The following is a 26,514-nucleotide window of genomic DNA, read 5'->3' as shown; positions in this document are numbered from 1 at the left end:
GGTTTGCATTTGGTTATTTTGCAAAAGAGCAAGACTAAGATGGCATTGGCTACCTGTCATCTGCCGCCTTTCATGTTGGAGACTGGGTGAGCAACAACTGTCTAGATGGCAATTCTGTGATTACATTAAATGTGTCAACACTGGTATATTTTACTAAAATGTGCCCAAAAGTCAATATGTGGCGCATTCAGGAAGGGCTTCCTGGAAAGATTTTCACATCAATATGTGTTTTTTAAAATGTATTTTTTATTGTTGGTAGTATGAATATGTTTGTTATAGTTCAAAGTATTTTAATATTTTCCTATGGACATCCGATTTTGACAATTGTAAAGCTTTTAGTGGAGTAATTGCTCCCATCTCCTGGGTGATTAGCCCTTTTACTGTTATTACCCCCACCTTCTCATCCCACTCCCAACAACAAACACATGCCAATACTTCTCAAAACGTGTAGGCACATTGGCACTATGATGTCAAGACCAACAGTCAGGACACCAGGGCTGTGATTTCCTGGATTCTTTCACTGGTTGCATGGCTAGGACAAGAAGTGCCATACTTGATATTTGTGTAGGATGACACCACTACTTAGCAACTGTTTTATTCTGTATACTAGAGGCCTGATGCATGAAATTCATGCAAGAGTAAGCCTTCTTTCCCCCGGTTGCTGGCACCAGCTTCCCTCTGGCACCTGGTACCTGGGCTTCCCTCCAGGACCCGGGCCTCCCTCCGGCCGCCAGCAGGCACCCAAACCCAGGCTTTGTCCGGAAGGATGGAAGGAGAGCCAGGGGACGTCTGGTCTAATTAGCATATTACCCTTTTATTATTATAGATTATTATAGACTAGAGGCCTGGTGCACGAAATTCATGAACGGGGGCGGGGAGGTGTCTCTCAGCACAGCCTGCACCCTCTCCAATCTGGGACCCCGCGAGGGATGTTTGACTGCCCGTTTAGGCCTGATCCTGGTAGGACACCCTCTCACGGGCAGTTGGACATCCCTCTCACAATCCAGGACTGCTGGCTCCCAACTGCTCGCCTGCCTGCCTTCTTGATTGCCCCTAACCGCTTATGCCTGCCAGCCTGAACACCCCCTAACCACTCCCCTGCAGGCCTGATTGATGCCTAACTGCTCCCCTGCCAGCCTGTTGGCCCCTAACTGTCCTCCCCTGCAGGCCTGGTCACCCCTAACTGCCTTCCCCTGCAGGCCTGGTCACCCCTAACTGCCCTCCCCTGCAGGCCTGGTCACCCCTAACTGCCCTCCCCTGCAGGCCTGGTCTTCCCCCCCGCCCCAACTGCTCTTCCCTGCAGGTCTGGGTCCCACCCAATTGCCCTCCCCTGCAGGCCCGGTTGCCCCCAACTTCCCTCCTCTGCCGGCCTGGTCCCTCCCAACTGCCCTTTCCTGCTGGCCATCTTGTGTCCACATGGGGGCAGCCATCTTTGACCACATAGGGGCAGCCATCTTGTGTGTTGGAGTGATGGTCAATTTGCATATTACTCTTTTATTAGGAGAAAGGCCTGGTGCACGGGTGGGGACCAGCTGGTTTGCCCTGAAGGGTGTCCCACATCAGGGTGGGGGTTCCCTTGGGGCGTGGAGTGGCCTGGGCGAGGGCCTGTGGTGGTTTGCAGGCCGGCCATGCCCCCCGGCGACCCAAGTGGAGCCTCTGGTATCTGGGATTTATTTATATTCTATAATTGAAACTTTGTAGCCTTGAGCGGAGCCAAGCCTCCTGCTTGCTCCGAGGATGCAGCCATTTTTGTTGGGATTTATTTATCTTTTATAATTGAAACTTTTGTAGCCTTGAGCGGAGGCCAGGGCAGGCCAGGGTGTGCAGAAAGCTTGGCTTCCTCCATTGCCAGGGAAACCCAAGCCTCCTGCTTGCTCCGTGGCTGCAGCCATCATGGTTGGGTTAATTTGCATACTTGCTCCTGATTTGGCTGGTGGGCGTGGCTAGTGGGTATAATGGAGTGATGGTCAACTTGCATATTTTACTCTTTTATTAGATAGGATAGTGTAACTATAAAGCAAATCTGCTTTAGTAGTTGTGTCAGAGTTCAACAGAAGATTCAGGCTAGAATTTTTAAAACTTGATCAGTAAATCTGAGCCCTAGCTGACTTTGAGGAAACAAAGTAGCCAAGGATAAAAACTTTAGTATATAAATGTAGATTTGAAAAGAGATCAACATTTTAATCCAAATTTCCACTGTTTTACCTTAACATAGCTTGATTATTTTTGGTATTTTAGTCCATATCTAAATGAGGTAGTTCTATGGTGGATTAATACTCTTTTCGTGGAAGGAGCATGTGCATGTTTACCTCATCTCAAGGGATTCTGTCACAGTGTCCTGTTTGATAAAAGTCAATCTGCTTAAAAGCCCACCCCATCTACTTTGTTCCTGTAAAGAAAATGAAATTGGTATAGTGGAGGACTTGGAATATCCCTGTTCACTTTATGGTTGTTTCTCTAAAGATATGATTTCCTTGGTATAGTTCTATGCATTTATTATCTAAATAGCTTTAAATAGACTTAATAAAATGTTTTCCAAATGTGTTTGCAGTGTACTTTTTCCTAAAAGTATTTGCTGACAGAGAATCTCTGATCTTGCGTGTTGATGGAAACAAAATTGTCTAGTCCAAAGTTGGTCCTTTTCCTGGGTCAGCAAAATGTTTCCAGGCCTATGGTTACTTTCGGACTTTGATCATCAGCCTGCTTGCAGGTTGGTAGCCAAGCAGAAAATGTCTGAAGCATTCTGTACATGCAAAATAAGTCCCCCCCCCCATCAAAACATTTTGAGAATTACGTATCATTTGCATCCAAAATGGATAAATAGAGGTAGCATTATGTGTATGCTTTGGAGACATTTTTTGTTTGATGTTTTACACACATTAACCTGCTCTATGTGACAGAATTTTGGACATACTGCAGTTTTTTCCCCGCCTCCATTAAAAAAATCACACACCCATCATTCTATACATTCTTTTGTATATGTTGTTAGTTCTCTGTGCATATAATAACTTGTTCCAGCCGGGCTGGCATGGCCCAATGGTTGAGTGTCGACCTATGAACCAGGTTAAATGAACTTGTTCCAAGTCAGACACACCTGTATATGGACAATTTTCAGCGAACATCATTAAATGGATTAAGTAGAAAGCAGGAGAGCCCAACATACTGAAAATGGAGATGCAGATTTGAAAAATGTTAGGTATGTGAAAAATTTTCAATAAAATATAAAAATGAAGCTGCTTAAGGTTCTTAATACTGTAATAATTTAGATCCTTAAAAATACATTTTACTAGTTTTCATGAAATATACAGTGGGAGTTATAGCCATATATGTTAAAATTATATGCTTTTTGTCCAAGATATTTTCAAAAAATTTCCAACATTTCTAAGGTGGCAGAATTCTAATTTTGGACAACCAGGATAGATTTGCTGATATGCATATAGTGAATGGCTTTTAGTCCTGTGCTGAATCTATATTTTCCTCCCAAAATTTGGCTCAGCAATATACATGACATTCTAGATGCCACCAAGATGTATTAAAAGGATCTTAATAAACAATTCTTTATACCAGTGGTCGGCAAACTCATTAGTCAACAGAGCGGCATGTGGCTCGCGAGCCGCAGTTTGCCGACCACTGCTTTATACCTATAGTCCTGTGATCCAAGAATCCTTATAGCAGAAAATGGGAAATAAAAACTTTTTAAAAGAATTACTAGCTCTCCAATAGTACCCTACATGCCCATTTTGTTACTGCAGCTGCCCAAGGCAATGAATGACATGTTTTGTTCCTGGAAGGTTGGGCTAAACCAAAACAGATTGAACACACATTTCCTACTGCAGGGGTAGAAGCTAGTTTTAATTTCCCCTTCATGTTCACCCGAGATAATAGTTCAGGGTCACCTCGGCCCCTACTGTCTCTCCAGCCCTCTAGCTAAATGAGAGGTAGGTTACACTGCCTAGCCCTTCAAATGCACAAAGATCTAAAAAGGAGAACCCAGACTATACTTCTACTTTTCCACTTTTCAACTAAATTTGCTCGATCAGAAACACAACCTTTTGGGAACAATTAAGCCACATCAATCAAAAGTATTAAAAACACATGGTTTCAATCTAACCAAAGGATATATCAATGCATGGCATATCTGATGTGCTGATACGGAAAGAGTCTAAAATACTCTATCATGTAGCACAGAATAGTGTTAATAGTATTCCTTTGTGTAATTTTAAAGGACGTGTATAAATACTATTACATACATAGAAACTTCTGGGAATATATATAGACAACAGTGGTCACCTGATTTAGGGGAGGGGAGGAACGTGTAGCTTTTCCTTCTCTACTATTTGAGTTTTCTAACTCATGAATATACTGCTTTCATGTGTTTATTTTTATGACATTGGATTACCTGGATGGTAAGACTATCCATCGTTTTTTACTTTATACTGCTCAGGATTAAAAAAAAACCTCTAAGTGTTCCTTAACAGCACCAGGAAAAGACTGATAATTTGAATTTCCTGTCCAGGGTGGAGGTCCCTCTTTGAGCCCTAAGCTGCAGAGATGCTGTAGCCATCCACAACCCTGAACTGGGTTGGAGGAACATTATTATCTGATTTGTTTTTATTAATCTTTCTTCAATGTATGTTTAACTCACATTTATTTCAATGTTGAATCTTTAATTTGGTGATGTTTTTGTGACCAGAAATATGCAGTAGGAACTTATCTATTGTTTCTATCAGTTAGCCCAGTGGTCGGCAAACCGCGGCTCGCGAGCCACCGTGGTTTGCCACTCTGTTGACTAAAGAGTTTGCCTATGGGAAAACTAGTTTGGTGATGTGTCCTTGTGCTTAAAGTTGCAGTTGCCAAGAGCCTATTGACATTAAGCAAGGACTTACTGTATGCCCGGGTAGTAAAACGCATAACAGGCAGGAGAGCGATAGACATTGAATTCTAGACGCCGCTTCCTCTGGAAGGGCAATGTGTCTGGCCAGCGGTAACATGTGAAGATCTGATCAAAGTAAGTGCCCAGAACTTGGACAGTCAGTACATAACTAAGTTTTATAATCTTGAAATAGTTTATAGCGCTAAGAACACACACACACACACACACCTACTTAAGTACAGAAGGTAGTTTCAATGATGAATTTTAGTGCTCACTGTGGGCTAGATACCATGCTAGGAACTGGGGGTATGTAAGTTTGAACAAGGCACAGTTCCTGCCCTCAAGAAGATAACTCACAGAGGCCTTCTTGGATTCGGATTAACTTTGTCACTGTGGCCAAGGAAATCTGTTCTTCAGTAAGTGGGCCTGAGACTCTTAAAAGTTAAGCCAAAGTTACTGAGCCAGCAGCAGACAAGGTTCATAAACTCACTATTGGCCTGCTCCCTCCATCTTTTTTTTTCCCATCTTTCCTTTAAAGAATAAAGATAGTGGGGAAAGAACCGTGATCATAAATTTAGCATAAAACAGAGATAAATACTTATGCAGAAATTACTTTTATTTTGTTAAAAAAATTCCTTAATGAGCTAGCAATTATTCACGAGCATCCAGAAAACAGATTTATGACTGTATTAGCCTTCCCCTTGATTAGAGATATTAATTATACAGAAAACATTGTTCCCTAGAGCAGGTTACTGAACATCTACGAGGCGTGGACTTGTAAGAGCTTCTCCCAGCTTGTTTGGCTGCTCCAATCAGCTCACATGATCAGTTATAAGGATGGACATACTTTCTTTCTGTGAATTTAAAACTTCACAACAGTCCGGATGCTGTAAGAGAAACAATACATGTAGGTTTTGAATGGTATCTTTTAAGAACATTAAATTGATATATTTATCCTTTTCCTTCATAAACTTCACATCACTCCTACATTCCATAATATACAACGAAGGGGACAGCTTACCTCTCCCCTGCATGCAGCAGTTCAAAGGCTTTGTTAATTCCATCAAAAGACAGATTGTGGGTCACAAATTCATCAACTTTTATCTTTTTGGACATATATTCAGACACCAACTTTGGGACACTTTCTACACTCTTCCATCCTAAAAGAAATCATACATCTATTAATTTTTTTCAGCAAGTTTCTACAGTATGCTTATTACCTTGTGGGTTAAACAAAGACATTTAAGAGAATAAATATTTTCATTACAGAGGAATGAAAAACATCAAAATCAGCACAGAGATGAGAAAGAATTTAATGAACATCATTAGTTAAGAAAAAAGTAAATGCCTTTTTAGTTCGTTCCTCTTTCTATATTGATTTACTAAAATGCAATTAAGTTTCAATTGAGACTGTTAGACTACCCAGGATAGAACTCTGTAAGTCTTAGAACAAGCTTATTTTTTAGGTCCATAATAGCAGAGATTTCCATAATAATGAAATGCAAGGAAGAAAAATATTGATGTGCTACGTGGCTCTTTCTTTGGTGTTAAATCAACAATGAACAGGGATAGCAACTCAGAATAGAAAACTGTGAAACTGAAAGCAAAGTAGAAAATTAGATGCTTTAACTTTTCACTTGTTATTGAAAGAAGCAATAAATCAACAAAGCAGCCTTCCTACTTTTAAAAGCACGGATGTGTTGGACCATATTTCAAATCTCTTTTGAGCTTTTTTTCCAAATCTCCCTCATTACTGAAAAATACTAATTATTTTTTCCCCTACAAACTGAGAGCTTTTTCTTTCTCTCTTAAAGCTCCTATTAAAACTGAGACATCTACAACTCTAGACCAAAACATCTATTTACATCTATGGGTCATATTTTAGGACAGCGGTCGCCAACCAGTGGTCCGCGAACCTCGAAAGGCTGGCGACCGCTGTTTTAGGAACACCATGGGGCCCCAAATGCTCCTGCTTATTTCCCAAACAGCACTGTGCTAGGATGAGGCTTCAGTGAGAGGTTCCTACCACCCGTCCTGGTTCAATCACCCAGGCTTAGAAGGCCTTTCAAATTCAGCTATGGATCCTGAGAGGATGCCTCTGAGTTGCATGTGTGGCTTTAAAAGTCTGTTCTAAGATTCTCAAGTTCAGCATACTTCCAGGAAAGGAGGGTTCAGTCAGCATGACATTTCTACAGGAAATTCTGTAGTATAAAGAAGGAAAGCTTTGGCCAAATTCTTCATTTTAGCATATTTCCTGAATCTTTTCTTCTGACTTTTAAAAAAGCAGGCATAACATAAGGTAGGGGATGTTAACAGATACACAGATCATACAAAGCTCATGCTATATGATCTTATTCCTAAGAGGATAGTAAGAATATATTTTTTAAAAAAACCTATTAACACTTAGGCAACCCTAACCAGTTAACTGCCATGCATCCAAAATGGAAACCATCCTTGCATCTATAGACGCTTATGGTGTACAAAGGGTTAACAACCATGCACTTTTTAGGATCATACCAGGGAAAAATAATCAGTCTGGCAGCTTTTTAATTTTGTTATAAGGTTTTGTCTAATTTAACATTTTCAGTTTAAGATTTAGTATAGTTACGCTGAAATCAGTCCTCTTCAGCCAGAGCTATGATTGACCACTGCACCCTCCAGAAAAATGAGTAAAAAATGCCTGGAACCTATTAACTCCACAACATGACGCAATATGGATGACTGTCGTTTGCCTACCCTGCAACCAGCTTCTCATGCCTGCCATACCCCCAACGATGGCCCCATTAACAGAATATTAATTTCCTTCTTTTACTGAGTAAAATGTGGCTTTGAGCTTCATGAGAAAATACCGATTGAGTGTGAAACTCTTCTATTAAAATAACGTTGTATCCAACAACTCAGTATGAGAAGAAGCCCGTGAAAATTGTTGTTAAACCAAGAAAACTGGCCTGGAATTAAAACTCTGCAAATAGAAATGAGAGAGAAAACGTGCCATCCCATCCAACAATCACCTCCGAAGGCGGTGCCCTTCCACGTGCGTCCTGTGACGAGCTGGAAGGGCCTAGTGGCGATCTCTTCACCGGCAGCAGCGACTCCTACCACCACGCTGACGCCCCAGCCTTTGTGGCAGGCCTCCAGCGCGGCTCTCTGCGGGCAGAGGTGAACCAAATCACAGAAGTCAGTGCATTTTGCCGAGAATATCTGCTTCCCCAGAAACTCTGGGGGAGAGGGGAAAAGAGAGAGTGGTTTCACAAAGCTTTCTAAAAAAATGGCAGCAAAATGATCAAGTGGAATGTTTAGTGCATTTAATTTTATTGAACAATTTTACTTTCTTTAAGAAACTTATTAAGTTGGCTAAATAGTGACACAAATGGGAAGGATTTAAAGCTTTTACTTGCTGTCCATTTTTAAAAGTAAATACCAGCTCAAAATTCTAAAGACTTTAATAAAAGAAGTATGCAGAGAAGTAATAACTGATACTTTTGCTGAATGTCTACTTTGTATCAAAGTAGGGGCTTTACTGTCTGTAGGAAACTGCGATTTAGAGAAGTCATTGTTCAGGGTCACTGTTTTTTATTATTATTATTTTTAATATATTTTATTGATTTTTTACAGAGAGCAAGGGAGAGGGATAGAGAGTTAGAAACATTGATGAGAGAGAAACATCGATCAGCTGCCTCCTGCACACCCCCTGCTGGGGATGTGCCCACAACCAAAGTACATGCCCTTGACTGGAATCGAACCTGGGACCCTTCAGTCCACAGGCCAACGCTCTATCCACTGAGCCAAACCAGTTAGAGCCAGGGTCACTGTTTTAGCATGCGGATGTTTATCTACCTTCGCGCGTGCTCTCTACAACGGCACCATTCTGCCTCTTTATTTAAGCAGACATACTCTAAGATTCAGCATACATGGAAGGCAAAGAAACATTTTTCTTCATCCTTCCCTGAGTCACTCATGTCATTTCTCATTTGTAGTTCAAATCATTATTTTTCCTTTCTTCTACTAGAATAATTCTTATCGAGAGACTTCTCCTTCACAAAAATAAAACAACTTTAAATCTTAATTAAGAAAATTGCATTAAAAAAGCAGTTACAACCCAGCGGGCGTGGCTCAATGGTTGAACATTGACCTATGAACCAGGTCACAGTTTGATTCCCGGTTGGGGCACATGCCCAGTATGGGGTATGCAGGAGGCAGTTGATCAATGATTCTCTCTCATCATTGATGTTTCTATCTTTCCCTTTCCCTTCTTCTTTGAAATAAATAAAAATATATTTTTTAAAAAAAGCAGCTAGAGAGAGAGAGAGAGAGAGAGAGAGAGAGAGAGAGAGAGAGGAATGAAGCCAACCAAGCATACTTACCATGACTTTCACATTACCAATACACTCAAAGGAGTAGTCTACTCCCCCATCAGTCATCTCAACGAGCACTTCCTGGATGGGTTTACTGAAGTCCTGGGGGCTGATACATTCACAGGCTCCAAATTCCTTGGCCCTTGCAAATTTATCTTTATTGATATCCACACCAATGATCCGGGATGCACCAGCTACCTTGCAGCCCATGATAACTGCCAATCCAACTCCTCCTAGGCCAAAGATGGCACAAGTAGAGCCAGGCTCCACCTAACAGTAAGACAGTCTATGAGGTACTGCTTCCACAAGAGTCAAGAAAATCACTAGGTTTCTTACAGATCGGACCAATTTAATTATTTCAGCAAAGCTTTGTGGTATCAAATTAGAAGGTGGAAGCTAAAAGCCAGGCCAACACTTACTTTGGCAGTGTTCACAGCAGCACCATAGCCAGTGGAAATGCCACAACCCAGGAGGCAGACTTTATCCAAAGGTGCTAAAGGATCAATTTTAGCAACAGAGATGTCAGCCACAACTGTGTATTCAGAGAACGTGCTGGTTCCCATGTAATGTAAAATTTTCTTTCCTTTGCAAGTAAATCTGCTAGTGCCATCTGGCATTAATCCTTTCCCTTGAGTGACTCTAAAGAAAACAGAAAAGGAAAAAGGCAGGATAGATATTAAGTTCCCTAAAACCCATAAGAAAAAGAATTACTTTTAAAAATAACAACTAATAGTTAGAAAAGTGTGCTAAGACCAAAAGTCTGATTCTTAATGTATGTATTAATCAGTTATCTCTTTCAACAATAGGGAAACTTGTAAGAGATTTATAACCTCACATCTTTTCCAACGTTCAGTATTCTTCTGGATCTTACTGTCAGAGTATTGAAATAATTTTTAACAGGTACAACTTATGGATCAGATAAAATTATTTTAAAATTCCATCATGACACTGTGAGCAAATGTAACTTCATAAAGCATAAAGCTAAACCCAGCATCTACACAGAGACCACATGCAATGAATGATCCATTCAGCTAAGGAAAACAGATGGCCAAACTGGCTAATTTAGACCTTTCAGCAGGCCTTTTCAGAAGAGTAACAATCCTCAAGGATTCAAGTTACTTTCTCTCTTCACTTAGTTTTCTGCCTGTATAGTTGGTTACAGTAATGGGGCTGGGGGTGGGAGAGCAAACTCACAAAGGCAACCAATATAATATATGTTAGCAAAAATTACTTTAGATATTCTAAATTTATAGGTGATATAGTGTCTCGTTTAGGAGGATGAGCCCTAAAGTCAGACATACTTGGGCTCAAATCCTGTGTGATGTTGGGCAAGTTAACCTAAACTGGACTTTCAGTTCCCTCTCTAGAAAATACAGAGAACAATTCTTTCTCATAGATTGCTAAAAAAAAGAAAAAAAAATCAAATGAGATGTTATGTAAAGCATTAGCATTGTGCCTGGCACAGAGTGCTTAATAAATATTTGTTATTGTTAATAAAAATAAACACTATAGTTTTAAAGCAGGGTAGTAAGAAGCTAGGGAAGCAGAATATGGGAATCTGAGAGAAAATAATTAAACAAGGCAAAACAATTTGAGCAATTTACAGTCAGCTAATGAATCACAAGGTTTTACCTTCTCTAACCAAGGGCACTTAGGAGCAAATGGTTTACACCAAGCATGTCAAACTTGCTGCAAATTTGACATGTGTGGTTGCAGTGAGTTTGACATGCTTGGTTTACACACTCCAGACTGTCTTGGGGAAGCTTGGCTTCACCCCAGTCCCTCTTTGATGAAGTCGTTTTAAAATGAAACTAACCAGAAAATAATCCCTGACCCCTCCATAGCACATTTTGATGAATCAACATATTGAAGGACACACCTGGAAAGCTAATGAATATTCTGTTAAGACCCTCCTCTGAGACCTCCACTTGGAGTTCCACTGGCTGAAGATAAAACGCCTCAAAACTAAGGAGCAACAGTGCACTCTCTCTATAGCATGCCTGTGCCTTGCATCTCTGCTTTTTCTAACCCACAAGAGTTGCAACCAGGGGAGCAGCGGGCAGCGGCATCTCATCTTGGGCTTACCCCCTGAACCTGTCTCCAAGGCTCCCTTTTCTCTGACTTTCCAGTGAGCAAACAGCAGCCCCTCCCTGGCTCACTTCTTTCACTGAGACTTCTATTTCTCAGTGAGCCAAAGCCGCTCTGCCTAATCTCTCTCCTGTTGCTTCTTCTACCTTTAACTCTTCCTTTTTTTCACTGTCACCAGTTTTAATTAATGTACTCTCAAAATCACCAGATTTTGAGAGTACATTAATGAAAAGATTATGAAATCTTTCCTGCCTGAAGAACTCACATGCTACCAGCCGGCTCAAGGCAGACCCACAGACCTGCTCTGGGCCCAGACCCCACCAGGTAACAATTTGATGTACACTCTTAGACAAACCCTTTCGAATACATATGAATAAACAAATACACAGATGAAGAGAAATGGATTGCCTCTGGATTCAAGAGTAAATACAAGTTCTTTGAAAGAAAAACAGAAATATGACCAGAAACAAAGAGCAAATAGGTGAGAAAGCTCCACTATAAATGTTGTATCTTTATGAGAGCTAGCTACCTGCTTGCTTAGCCCTCCTTAATATGTAACCACTTCTTCCCAGAGGAGTGCACACACAGAAGGTGATGTAGGATGCATGTAAGCCCTGGAAGGACTTGTCCCTCTAAATGGTACCAGACAGCCATAGAAAGCCCACTACCGTAATTATATTTGAGGTGTCACAAAATTTTCCAGGCTGCTTGAAATTCCCTTTGAAAACAACAATTTATTTTTGTTCTAGCTTTGCCAAAAGTAATTGGATTTATGTTATAAAACAAATGGAATCTTGTTTTCCAAAAATATGAACTAATTTTGTCAATGGCATTAGAAAACAAATGCAAGGACAAATGGATCTTCCATACGTTGCTGGTGGGAGTGTATCCTATGACTCAGCATACCAACCCTAGGAAAATACCTGTGGGGTAAATGGAAACATGCCCCCCCACCCCCCTCACACATACCCTGTGGGAAGACAATGAAGGCCGTTAGTAAGCTGATGGTGAGACCTTGGGAGCCTGGCCAGCTCCTCCGTCAAGAAAAGTGTTTTGATCTCTCACAGGCCCATCCGCCTCCTTCTGTATGCCCTATTTTTCTCTGTTTTCTGTACTCTATAAAACCTTGTGCTGGGAAAGTCTGGGTGGTGGTGAGATAATAGCACTGGCCAGTGGCCCCTCACTGGAGTGGCCTGTCTGTAGGCCAGAAGTGACTTAGTGATTCAACTTCACTGGTGTCAGCACCACTGGTGTGCATGTAAGTCCTAATAAACTCATGTCTTTCATAGACAGTCCTCTGGAGTATTTCTTTGGGAATCCCACAACAATATGCAGAGGTTTTCTGAGATCTCAGATCTCAGCACTTTGCATAACACCAAAGAGAAAGTAGTGATACTTGGAATGGAATGTGACTGAGCAAATTGGATACATCTCCCAGACATTGTGAATGAAAGAAACCAGACAAAAGAGCACATGATGCATAGCTCTATTTATATGAAGTTCTACAGTGAAAGAAATCAGAATAGAGGTTACCTTTGAAGGAGGCAGGTGTTGACTTGGAAGGGACATGGAGGACTCTGGGGTGCTGGAAGGGCTCCCTATCTTGATCTGGGTGATGGTTATAACCATTAGGTATGTACATACATAAAAATAGGCTGAGCTGTACACTTAAGATTTGTATACGTTAAGTACTTTATTTTATGTCTGTTCTATCTCAATAAAAAGAAAACAAAAAAGGATACAAATACAAGATCATAAACTACCTCAAAAAAGTAGTTCTTTAAGGCCTGTTACCTTACTACAATAAGTAACTACCTTTTTTGAAGTAAATTTATTTATTTATTAATATATTTTATTGATTTTTTTACAGAGAGAAAGGGAGAGGGAGAGAGAGTTAGAAACCTTGATGAGATACATCAATAAGCTGCCTCCTGCACACCCCCTACTGGGGATATGCCCGCAACCAAGGTACATGCCCTTGACTGGAATCGAACCTGGGACCCTTGAGTCCGCAGGCCGACGCTCTATCCACTGAGCCAAACTGGTTAGGGCTGAAATAAATTTTTTAAAGAAAGATATATTTTTATTGATTTCAGAGAGGAAGGGAGAGGGAGAGACAGAAACATCAATGATGAGAAAAAATCATTGATCAGCTGCCTCCTGCATGCCCCACACTGGGCTCAAGCCCTCAACCCAGGCATATGCCCTGACTGGGAATCTAACTGTGACCTTCTGGTTCATAGGTTGATGCTCAACTACTGAGCCATGTGGGGTGGGGTGGCGGACTTGTGCTAAAATAAGTTTTATTACTTCGATTTCAATTTCATGGATAATAAAATGGCATAAAAATGATTTCATTTAATTTCATAAGTATGTCCCTCTTTATTACATATGTTGGCAAACTTAGCCTAGTGTTATGGAAAGAGACTGAGTTCAGAAAATTCAGTTTTCTCTCTTAATAGCTGATGATACTTGGAAAACCACTTAATTTCTGAATCTTAACTTTCTCATCTATGAAAACTGGGATACTAATGATGATAGTGAGGTTGCCATAAAGATGGATTGAAATAATTCATGTAGAATGGTCTGTATAAATGGCCACACATTTATTATTATCATTTTAAAAATGAATCTTGTTTTAAAAATAAAATAAAAAGATACTGATACTAACCTTATCTTCTGGCAAAGGTTTGTTTTAGGATTTAGACAAAATTTGCATTCTCCACATTGAGGGATGTAAAGTGGGATGACAGTATCACCTGGAAAATGAATGCAAAGACATTATCCTGGATACGTGGCATCTATTTCTAATGAATGTATCAGCCACTGCAAATTCCTATTCCTGTCAGCACACTCGGTTTTGAAAGTTAACCTCTTCAAGGCTTAGAACTTCACCTACATAACATCATTCAGACAATGCCTGACTACAAAAAATACAAGTTTCAGAATTTTGACTAAAGGAAACTTAAAAATAATAACTGGAGAACAAGGAGTCATGTGCCTCAAACAACTGACTCACTGATGCGTCATTAAAAATTCTTGCTTAGAAACTGACTTCGGAAATGTTTTTAACAGTTTCAGATGAACAGCAGTCTGCAAACTCAGAGGAAAAACCCCCATCAAATATGGGGTGGGCAAAAGTAGTTTTACAGTTGTGACTATGGGAAACACAAAGTTTATTCTTGTATTATTATTTATTAGTTATTGTATTATTTTCCATACAAACAACTGCAACCTACTTTTGCCCACCCTCTATTTATGCTTCCTGGGTGAGGAATAAAATCAGTCTTCACAACTTCCTTAGGTGATAATTTGTTCATAAGTAAACAATGTGTAGCTGATCAGAAATGTTATTTCCCTATGGAGGTGTAAAATAAGTGGTTCAAATACCCTCTTACCTGCTTTTAGCTTAGTAACTCCTACGCCAACACTTTCCACAATTCCAGCACCTTCGTGTCCCAAGATCACTGGAAAACTCCCTTCAGGATCAGCCCCACTCAGGGTATAGGCATCAGTGTGGCACACTGCAGTGGCAATAATCTATCAGGATATTCGAATAAAGAGCATTTCAGTGTGTGTGCATGCGACTCAGTGAGGCATCAAAGGAAAGGCCCTTTTATTTTAATATATTCCATTGATTCCAAGATACTTTTCTTTCATACTTTAACCTCTCTAAAATCAGTATATGCTTACAAATAGATGAAATCTTAACAACTAGAATTGGCAGCCTTTTCTTCGTAGTACATTAAAGGGCTAGTGTATTTATATTCAATGACAGATGGCACATCTATTCTCCTTTTCAGTGCATATTAGCAAGACAATGCAAATAAGGTGAAGAGGAAGAGCACCTGTGTGCGAAGCCATTTCACTGCTGGGCTCTTCAGCACTGTTGGGAAATGGTATTTCTAAAAAGGTATGCATTATTTCTGAAATATGCCAGCCTTCTTGGTCTGCACTAAAACTCGAGCTTTTAGTGGAACCAACTCCCTTTTAGCACACATACAAATTTGCTTAAATAAGCTCTATATCCCTATCTCTTTTAAGTATGTTATCTTTCCAAACCACCAAAAAAGCACAAAGAGAAAGTCTTAGAGTGTATTTATATTCTTCTGCTTCTCACTTACATACCCACTTACAATGTAACATTCTTTGCTATTTGTTGGCAGTCCCAGGAAAGACAGCTGAACTCAGTGTACCCCAAACAATACATTCAGGACAAACATTTTCTTTTTCAGGGGCAAAATCACAATCAGGTTAGTTTCTGAACTTAACTATTAAAATATTTCAGATTTCTGGGTTTGGGTTGAAAAGGATCTTGAAAAGTTATTTGTGCTGCTTGACCTGGCATGTGTGACCCCTGGGAGCATGAATCAGTACGTGTTTATGTGCTGTGTGTTTGGAGGTAGGACCGGGGACATTTACTCCAATTTATAGCAAAAAAAGTTGATTTTTCTAGGATGTTAGTTTTATTTAAAGGTCACTATTTTATTTTTAAAAATATTTTTATTGATTTTTTTAGAGAGGGAGAGGAAGAGAGAAACATTGATGTGAGAGCCTAATATCGATCACACCCCCTACTGGGGATCAAGCCGGAAACCTGGGCATGTACCCTGATTGGGAATTGAACTGGTGACCTCCTGGTGCATGGCATGATGCCCAACCAACTGAGCCACATGGGCCAGGGCAAAGGTCACTACTTTAAACCATTAATTTTACATCAAAACAAAGAGAAGAATGCTAAAAACATCCAGCTGGTGGCCTTGTGAACTATGCCTCTCTCCTGGGATAGCTTCATTAAGCACTGGAATAATAAATGCATCCCTTGAACTCGCGCCCTGTCTGCAAGGGTCAGTATTTAAAGCTCTCTAGTCAAGATGACTTAACTTGGTTGTTGCTCCAGTTGATCAGGAGCCTCTTCCCAAATCTTATTTGAAGTCTCACCTAACAAAACTAAAGACCATTTCTTTTTCTTTGTTTCTAATGTGTCACCATACATTTTAAGTTATGGGATCAGCAGAAAGGGGAACATCCGGCAAAGTCACCTTAAACCTAGGCTACAGAAATAAACTGCAGCCATCCAGTGATCCCTGGGGAAGGCTGCTCAGCCCAACATCAAAGCTAAACGATGGGAGGAGTGCTGCAAAGGAGAGAGGGATAAAAGAAGAGGAGGATGTTGTGATTCTGTGGTTGGAGGACTTTCAATACCTTGTTCTCGACACTCTCCTTTGGGATTTATCCTCTGCAGAACTCAAGAGTATTAATCTGTCCAGAGACCTAATTGTAAGTCTTCTTTTCCATTGCCTTAGATGTAACATTACCTTAATTCGAACTTCATGAGCCTTTGGGGGTGCCACCTCTACCTCCTCTATGGAGAGAGGCTTTCCGGCCTCCCAGGCAACTGCTGCCTTGCACTTGATCACCTGATGGGGAAAAAAAAGAGCAAGTTGTTTATTCACCTGAACGAATAATGAACTGCTTATTAGTTAATTTAGATACGGATGAATGCTAATCTCAGGAAGTATTAGTATATCAAAGATTCACAAAGAAACATGTACTGCCCTAGACGGTTTGGCTCAGTGGATAGAGTGTCGGCCTTTGGACTGAAGGGTCCTGGGTTCGATTCCCAGTCAGGGCACATGCCTGGGTGGTGGGCTTGATCCCTGGTAGGGGGTGTGCAGGAGGCAGCTGATCAATGACTATCTCTCATCATTGATGTTTTTATCTCTCTCTCCCTCTCCCTTCCTCTCTGAAATCAATAAAAATATATTAATAAAAGAAAAAAAAAGAAACATGTACTTCTAAGTGATACGGAGAATTGTTCTGCCTGTTTTTTAGATTTCGTATAAGTAATATTCATTAAAATATTTAATTTAGATGACCTCTGGTCAGATATAAAAGCCGCTTCTGGTTGAAAAGTTTTATTCATGGAATACTTAATGACATTCTACAAGAGCAGGTTAAGAATACAGGTCTAAGAGAATCTGATTCAGTAGGTTGGCATAGGGCCCAAGGAATCTGAATGCTTAACACGTACCCTGTGAAATTCTTTTGTTCAGGTTGGTATAAGTAACATTGTTGTAGTACAAAACCACAGGATGGGAAGGAATGTACCAGTAAGGAGTACCAGAATGGGGGAACTTTAAAAAACCATACCTATCACCCTGGTGTGGCTCAGTTGGCTGGAGCACTGTCCCACACACCAAAGGGTGGCAGGTTCGATTCCCCATCAGGGCACATACCCAGGTTGTTCCACCACGGAGTAACACCAGCCGGCCAGGCTATTCCTATCCTTTTTAAAAGTGCTATCCACTTGCCACCTGTGGCTACTGAGCACTTGAAAAATGGCCAGTCTGAACTGAGTTAAGCTGTAAGATTTTGAAGACTTAGTACAAAAAAAGGTAAGAATACTTCAATAATATTTTAAAATAGTGATTACATGTTGAGATAGTATTTTCAATATGTTGGATTAAATTTTAACGCTTTTTAATATGACTAATAGAAAAGTTAAAGTTACATATGCGAATTATATTATATATCTATAGCATAATGTTGCCCTAGAGATTCTAGTACACCCCTCCATTACCGGAGAATCAAATGTAACAGGGAAGATTTCGATCAGTTACATAATGGTTATGAAACAAGTTGGTAGAATAAAGGTTGAAAGCCACTGGGTTTATAGGAGACGGACTGGAAAGTAAATAATTACAAAAAGTGTGATTTAAAGGGAGAGGCACAAAGTGCTATAGAATGCAAAAAGTGGAGAAAGAGTGTAACTTTGGTAGTGAGTTTGAGAATCATCACTTTTAACTGGGATACTGAAGGAGAAGAGTTACAAATGGTGATAAAGCACCTACATTCCGGGTAATTGTGAAGGGTGAATGAGAATGAATATGAAGCCCCTAATACAGTCTTTGGCACAGGGTAGCTTTGCAAAAATAACTTAGTAGTTATTAGTAGCAGTGAAACAGAGTGGAGGGGAGACTAGAGGCCCAATGCACGTGCAAGGGGTGCAAGGGGCTTGGCGCCGCCCCCCCCCCTCCCCGTGGTTTAGCGGTCTGGTCTAATTAACATATTAGCTCTTTATTACACAGGATTATATAGGATGAGTGGCTTGTGTAAATTGGTGAGGTGAGAAATTTTGCTTTTAAAGTTAAAATGTAGATATTAAATCTGATAGTACAAAAAATCCAGACACTGCACTGGAATCCTTTTCACCTCAATGTACCCTAAACCTCAAAGGTCAAATTCAGAATATTAATACTAGAGATCTGAAGCAACAAGAATAGTTCATCCATATATGTTTTATTCTACCCGTACCCCCGCCACTTTTAAAGAATGTTTGAAGGAGTTTAAACTCTTCCTTTCAATGACAATTCTAATCAAAACAAAGCCCCACTCTAAATCACAGGCAAATGCCCCACTTCAACATCTGAACTATAATAGGAATTATAATTTTGCACCTGCAAGTATGACCCTGGGCAAGTCACAGTAAGTCCTGGATAGGTTCTGCAACTTTACGCAAAACGACGTGTAAGGAATCTAATCCTACCTTATGCTAATTAATACAAACGAGAGTGAAGCTCCTACGGCATCTCATCACCTTTCTTAACGAAATAACCGTGAACAAAAGAACCTGCTGTACTCTCTGCATAGGCAAAGCGTGGCCCTTGAGCCATTTCACCAGAATGCGCACCGACCACCCTGGCCCCCACTCCCCCGTTCTCCCCACTCCGCTCCAGCTGCCCAGAAGCGCAAAACCCTCCCAAGTGAGGAGGCAAAACAAAGCTTCCTTCCCGCTGAACCTCTCCTCCGAGACCCCGTTTCGGCTCCGGTACCCAGCGGCCCAGTTCTAGGCTATGCTTCCCTTCCCCCGCATCCTCGGACTCGGGCCCCGCGGCAGAGCCTACGCTACCTGGTTCGCCATGGCCTCGGGTGCGGGTCAACGCGGATGGGCATCCGGGGCGGGTCGCAGAGTCGGGACGTGGGCGGGGCGTGTGCCCGACGCAGGGGGCGGGGCGCAGGCGCAGCGTGGTTGGGGCTTGCGCTCGGCGTGGTCCCGCCTCCTCCGGCGCCGGGGGGCGGGGCGGGACGCGGGGCGGGGTTTGCGAGGGCTTGGGAGGGTTGGGTGGGGCCAGGGGTGCGGCGTGCCGCGCTCTCTAGCGGTGACGGGAGGTCTTGTCCCGGAGGCTGGCGGGGTGTGGGCGAGGCTGGGTGGCGGCGGTTTCCTGGCTGTGCTCACGCCTGGCCGCAGAACCGTCTGTGTCAGGAAGGGGTTTCCTCGTGTAACTTCAGCCGAGGCAGCCTAGATAAGTCTCACAAGGGAGAGATGTGGAAGGTGGGGGGCCAGGAATTTCACCGGGAGCACGTGAGAAACCGGGAGGCCTGCCTAGTCTTCGTGCTCCGCGGCACTTGCTGTGCGCTGCTATGTCTTGAGGATGCAAGATGAGTAAGATAAAGCCCTTCGAGAGTCTCCATCGGGAGGGGAAACTGAGCGTGAGAATGAGAAAAGGGACACAAAGAACGGGGGACCCATTGGGGAAACGTCCTAGGCTCCTGTTCCAGCTGCCCCTGACATAAAGTATATTTTAAAAAATCATAGACAGGAATTACTAGTAGATTTGTACATCCCATCTACTTTCTATGAGAAGGATAAAATTGTTATAAGGTGAAATTAGAGGCTCTCAGTCCCTTTAGAGAATTTGCTAGTGTGGACTGTATTGGAAATAACCTGACCAGGCAGGAGACAGATATTTTCCAAATACAGATCACAAAATGAGCATAGCAGCAAAATACAGAAGTGTTGGAGAGCCTCAAACGCCAGGTATCATTTGGAAGCAGGCTCTTTGTTAAATTCTTGACCTACCTTTCTCCATTTCAGCTAGCAGAAGACAGGAAACAATGAGTGACAGTGCTTTTATTTAATTCTGACTCCTAAGAAAATAGTTCAGTTTATTTTGACCTGACGGACTTATTAGGTGAAACTGACCTGTCATTTTGGACTTTCTAACAGGCTAGAAAGTGTACAGTTGTCATAGTCAAGCAAATTTCAAAAAAATTGAAGCATATTAGTGCTCACAAGAAAGAAATACTGAGCGAATTGAAGGGAGGAATTCATGAAGCCATAAATGTCTGCTACGTTTTGAGGGGAACTCTCTCCCCACCCCAACACACACACCTAGTGAAGCATCCATCTTATATAAAAACTGCTGTTTGAAATTTTAACCCTGCTATTTGGCTTCTGTAAATGCTTGCTTGCTTAAATAATAAGGAAAATAAGACTACTCCCACTTCAGAGAGGCCATTAAACCTTTCCTGGACAAAGTTATCAGTGCTGGCACCAGGCCAGGCCTTTGGTTGAGGTCTCAAGGCCCCGGCCCATAGGGGCTCCTTAAGAACTTGCAAAGGGGGCCAGAAACACCCCGTATTTGGGAGACAAAGAAGGTAAAAACATATAAAAAGGGAAAGTTCCTCCATGTTGGGGTCCAGAATTTGAGAGACATTTTCCTCTGGACCCGCATGTAATAAATGTTAACTCCATCTCTCTAAGTGTTGCTTGGTTCTTCTCCGTTTTCTGTAACACTAGTAGGCATTGTTTGAGTACATACTTCATTAGAGAGGCAAAGACAGCCCTTGCTGTAGCCCCCATGAATTGGAACAGAAAACTGTCTGAACTGAAGAAAGCCCCAATGGGTTGAACAGGAGGGAGCCAGAAGTGGTTGGTACTAATTCCGTTCAATACCGAGTTTCCAAAGCTACCCATCAAATCCTTTCTCTCTCAAACGCATGGCATACAGAGAAGATGGCCGTCTAATTTGCAGCTGCAGATCCAAATTGTGTTGTGCAGTTTTTTCTGTTACTTTTCAAGATAAACACATATTATGGAATGGGGAGTCAGAGACTCCCTCAAGGTGGTTCTATGGTTCTGAAGAAGTGAATTTTCCTTGTATTTTTTGCAGGCAATAATATATTGTGAGTTATCCATTCTTGTAAATAACCTAAGCATATCTTTTCCTGACAGGAACTCCAGAGCCTCTGGAAAACCTGACAAGATGGAGAAGAGCAAGGTATAACTCCATGATTAAATATGTAACAGGAAATTCAAAGACGACTTTTCATACTGTCTCAGTTTTGGCTAAAAATTCTAAGGCCAAGCAATATGGGTACCAAAATTACCCCCACATTCTAAGGCCAGATACTAGACTACTTAATGTAGGACATCCTAAGATGCAGAACCTTTCAACTGCCAGTATTAGCTCATCTATTTGTAAGAGAGGGCAAAGAATTCATGGTGAAGAGCAGAAATGGTCAGGAGGAAAGGTCTGTTTGGACAGAGTTGACCATATGCTGGATGTGTCCTTTCTACCTCCTGGTGAAGATGAGGGAAGCACTCCCCCTCATCTGAAGCCAAAAGAAGAAAACCACTCAAAAAGCTTCAGATGTTTTCTCTGGAAGTTGGAGGACTCAAGCTCTGGTATCTGAAATAAAGAAAGTAAATGTATGGCCAGAGGCATGTAGAACAGCCTGTCTGGTAACAGAAAGAAGTAGAGCAGGGTTTAGTGGGGACAAGGACACAAGTGTGTTTTCCATGGACCAAATGTGGACCCTGCAAAGGGATACAGTTTTAGATAATCTTAAAAGGAACTTTACCAAGAGATCCACCTGGAGAAGTAAGGTGATTGGTGAGAAAGCCCAGGGCTGAAGCCAGAGTCTTAGTTGGCCCACTGTGGAAAGAATCATCCTGATAAAGAAATTGGAGGTAGGGGGTTCCTAATGGGGCAGAGGGTTCTTTGTGAAATTCACAGAAATTCCCCAATCACGAAGAACTCCAGTATTTCAAAGATGCTACACCCAAAGAACATCAATATCTGATTGCAACAGTACTGGTCATGTAAAGTGTAGTCTTTTCCTCTAAATTTCCCTTCCCTTCTAGGCTGGACAATGGAAGGGGTATGAAGCAGTAGCCAGCAAATAGTGGGAGAGATGGAGCATGGGAGGGAGAATAAGCAACACCCTCCTTCCTTCCTTCCTGCAGATTTAATTTCCTGGGACAGCAATGGTAGCCAAGCCAGTGGTGGTGTCCTATGTCCAGGGGTGGGATTGGTGATTCATTCTGCATAATCCAAGGCCTGAGGGCCAGCAAAATGGTGACCAATCATTCGCTGTAAGGTTTGTACATAATATCAAGCTGTATATTTTTGAAAGTATTTTCTAGTCCTCTTGGTAATTCTCTGAGCTATCCAATATCCTTTTAATACATTCTTTATTATTTTAAATTAGCAAGAATTAATTTATGTGACTACCAGGGGAATGGGTCAGTCTGGAATTAATTATCTGACCTGGTTGAGGCTGAAAGCAGTGAACATTCAGTTGACTCTGAGTAGAGTATCTCTAGGCATTCAGGGGTGGAGCAGTTAATAAAAAGTCAACTCTGATTTCCTGGCATGAAAAGTACTCAAGACAAAGCCTTGGGGATCACAAGGTTTTGCCACAGCAGAGTATGAAGTGCATTTCATTCAAAGCCTGTGGGGGTAGATGTTTGCTTCTAAAAGGGCTGGACAGTTTAATGAAAGAGAATGGTGAATTCTGCAGCTCAGTGATGACAGGGCTCTAGTTCAGCTGCTCTGCCACCCTCTTGTCTTTCTCATCATGGTTGCAAGAGGGCACCTGAAGCTCCAGCCCGTCATGTCCTTACGTGACAACATGCAGAGGCAGGAAGGAAGGGGTCTTCTCATTACCCTCCCCCACGCTTTTATTTTTTAAACCAAGAGGGAAATCACTCACTCACCCCCTCTTCCTCAGGCAGACCGCCGCTAATGTCTCACTCACCAGAATGGAGACATATGTCAATCCCAAATCAGTCCCTAGCAAAGGGGAATGGGATTAGACCAATCATAGTGTGACTTCTGGAGCTGAGGGAGAGTACCACCTACCATGAGCTCATTATTGAGTGTTTCTTGGCTAAAATCAGAGTCTGTGTGTAAGGGAGAAGTGAGGACCAGCTAATGAGTAGGAAACCAGCACGGGCAACACCATCTTTGGGCAGCTTTCACCGGTTTATAGTATGACCTAAAAAACCAGCTTTGAATAGAACCTAGAGCAAGATAAGTCTACCTGGTCTCGACTGCTGTGAGAACTACTCTGATACTTTCCTTTTATGGGCTGGATGGTTTTTAAGCATCCGTGGCAGAATGTTGTATAGAGCCTATTGCAAGCTCCAATACTAGAATCATGGAAAACATAAAGTTTTAGAGCAAGCCGTGCTTGCTTCATTCTTGGTTTTGATTAAAAATGCCTGGACATGCCAGGCTCAGTTGGTTGAGTATTGTCCCATGCACCAAAAAGTCACTGGTTCAGGTCAGGGCGCCTATGGGAGGCAACCGATAGATGTTTCTCTCTCACATTGATGTTCTCTCTCTCTCTCTCTCTCTCTCTCTCTCTCTCTCTCTCTCTCTCTCTCTCAAATCAATAAAAAAATATTTTAAAAAAATGCCTGCGGATGACATACTAGGTAATTAGGCTACTGGAGTTTCTCACCATGAACTGGGTATTATTGGATCCACAGAATTATAAGGCTCGACATGCCCAGGAGGATAGCATTATCAAGTGGAAGTAATAGATGTGGAAGAAGATTCTGAAGGCACAGTACATTGCTTGAGCAATCACCTCACCCTCCTACTGCACTTCCACCCTTCAGAGACATTTCCTGTGATCAGTTTGTAGAGGAGGAAGAGAATTTCAGTTTGGTTTACAGTGTTCTACATAATATTCTAGCAGTTGTGCCCAGCTGGTGTGGCTTAATGGTTGAGCATCGACCTATGAACCAAGAGGTTACAGTTCGATTCCTGGTCACAGCACATGCCTGGGTTGTGGGCTTGATCCCCAGTAGGGGGTGTGCAGGAGGCAGCTGTTTCTCTCTCATCAATATTTCTATCTCTCTATGCCTCTCCCTTCCTCTCTCTCTAAAAATCAATAAAAACGTATTAAAAACAATATTCTGGCAGCTGGTAGGGGTAGATTTGGAAAATCCTGCCAGGGTACAGAACATTAAGCATAACATCTCTTTGAATCCTCTTTGACAGGAATGAAATGCTCTGAAGTATGGACCTACATTGATTAAGAGGCAGTAATTAACGATTTGGTTAGGTGATCAGGGTCTTCAAAAGAATGAGGTTGTAAGATTTGTAATAAGGAAGACTAGAAAAGATAATGGGGATGGGACTTTCAATAATAGGCACTGTGTGAGGAAATTTACGTTCCATGTGAATCTCACCAAAAGGTCTGATTCTGGAAGAGATTGTCAATCAGGTGAACAAGGTGACTGTCCTAGGAACTTTGTTCAGCAGCACCCCAAGTCCTTGCTTAGTGGGCTAATAATGTAGTGGCCATAGAGGTGAAGTTGGGCCCAAGAGCACAAACTTTCCTTACCAAGGCTGACCTGGCTCTGCCATGCTGAACACCCAGATTGATAGCAGCACCCACCCCTGGGTCCTCAATATGGTACAGTACCGAAAGGGGAACAGATGGCAGCTCTATGACTGATTACATAGGTCCCCCTCATTATTCTCACTGGGGTGAATTCTTATTCTGGGTATAGAATCATTTTCCCTATCTGTCATGCTTCCACTTGTACCATCATCCATGGATTTATTAATAGAAATGAAACACAGATTCAGATTCTCAGATTTAAAAAAGTAATTATAACAAAGGCATAGGCTTTTAATTATCCCATTATTATGGAACAGTTAATTCCACATGGTGAACATTGGAGAAAAGGAAAGTGCTAATGATTCTTTTATAATTTGTCAGAACAATTAAAAGACTGCTTAGGAATATAGAGATGTCATTTACAATAGTATTGTCAGGTCAAAACCTTATCAATAAGGCAACCAGAATTGCAGATTCCTCTTGGCGGTTATTTTCACAGGACAGGCAACACTTCCTAAAGCATTTGGAGCCTTAAAAGACCTTTTGGTTTAAAAAACAAAATAAACTGATGAACAAAATAGGTCCAGAGACATGGGAGCATGTCACAGACTGATGAATCTCAGAGGGAAGGGGGAGGGGCTGAGAAGAGATTAACCAAAGAATTTATATGCATACTAGAGGCCCGATGCACAAAATTCGTGCAAGCATAGGCCTTCGCAGCCATAGCTGCTGCCTCAAATCCTCGCAGCCTCGGAGGCTGCCTCAGTTCCTCCCTTGCAGCCACTGTGGCTGCCTCAATCCCATGGCTGCAGCCCCATCCAGAAGGTGGTTCAGACGGCCGTTCAGTCAATTTGCATATTACACTTTTATTATTATAGACTAGTGGCCTGGTGCACAAAATTTGTGCAATTAAAAGGGAATTAATTAGAGGAAATATTTTAATATTGCTATTTGCCCTTTCTCTACAATAGAAGTGTAAGAGATGAAAGAAAATTAGTAAAATGTATAGCCTATCTAATAAAAGAGTGATATGCAAATTGACTGTCACTCCCAACACACAAGATGGCTGCCCCCATGTGGTCAAAGATGGCTGCCCCCATGTGGACACAAGATGGCCACCACAAGATGGCCTGCAGGGGAGGGCAGTTAGGGGTGACCAGGCCTGCAGGGGAGGGCAGTTAGGGGCAATCAGGCTCACAGGGGAGCAGTTAGGCATCAATCAGGCTGGCAGGGGAGTGGTTAGGGGGTGATCAGGCTGGCAGGAAGAAGCAGTTAGGGGCAATCAGGAAGGCAGGCAGGTGAGCAGTTGGGAGCCAGCAGTCCTGGATTGTGAGAGGGATGTCCGACTGCCCGTTTGAGAGAGGGATCGGGCCTAAACGGGCAGTCGGACATCCCTCAAGGGGTCCCAGATTGGAGAGGGTGCAGGCTGGGCTGAGGGACACCCCCCCCCCCCCGCACGAATTTCGTGCATTGGGCCTCTAGTAATATATAAATTTGTTAATAAATAATCACAACATGATATAACAACAACAAAAATATGATATAGAAACAACAAAAACATAATGTAAAAACAGCACTGATATAAACAATGACTGATAAATTGATTAAACTTATTCTAACATCTCCCTGTAAACCACATTAAGAGTGAAAACACTTTCAGAGTGCCTGACTAATTTCCCTTGTGCTGAAATATTTACAAGTTTAACTTTAACGTCACATGCTCTTCGAACTTGAGAGAAAGCAACATATAACACCATGTGCGAAATTGGGTTC

General features: G+C 41.9%; 1 protein-coding gene across 1 annotated transcript; it reads right to left on the bottom strand.

Moving 5' to 3' along the window:
* Positions 1 to 5,468: 5,468 nt before the first annotated feature.
* On the bottom strand, positions 5,469 to 19,366 carry LOC308243486 (alcohol dehydrogenase class-3). Its single transcript, XM_080659033.1, has 9 exons — positions 19,229 to 19,366; positions 16,635 to 16,736; positions 14,715 to 14,856; positions 13,988 to 14,075; positions 9,648 to 9,867; positions 9,238 to 9,498; positions 7,885 to 8,020; positions 5,895 to 6,033; positions 5,469 to 5,760 (listed from the first exon to the last, which is right to left on the bottom strand). The coding sequence occupies exons 1-9, from the start codon at positions 19,238 to 19,240 to the stop codon at positions 5,736 to 5,738; spliced, it is 1,125 nt and encodes a 374-aa protein (XP_080515159.1). The 5' UTR covers positions 19,241 to 19,366; the 3' UTR covers positions 5,469 to 5,735.
* Positions 19,367 to 26,514: the final 7,148 nt, after the last annotated feature.

The sequence above is a fragment of the Plecotus auritus genome (genome assembly GCF_963455305.1).
Source record: "Plecotus auritus genome assembly, chromosome: 1".
NCBI lineage: Eukaryota > Metazoa > Chordata > Mammalia > Chiroptera > Vespertilionidae > Plecotus > Plecotus auritus.
The sequence above is the reverse complement of the archived record's forward strand: the minus strand, read 5'-3'. Positions and strand labels throughout refer to the sequence as shown.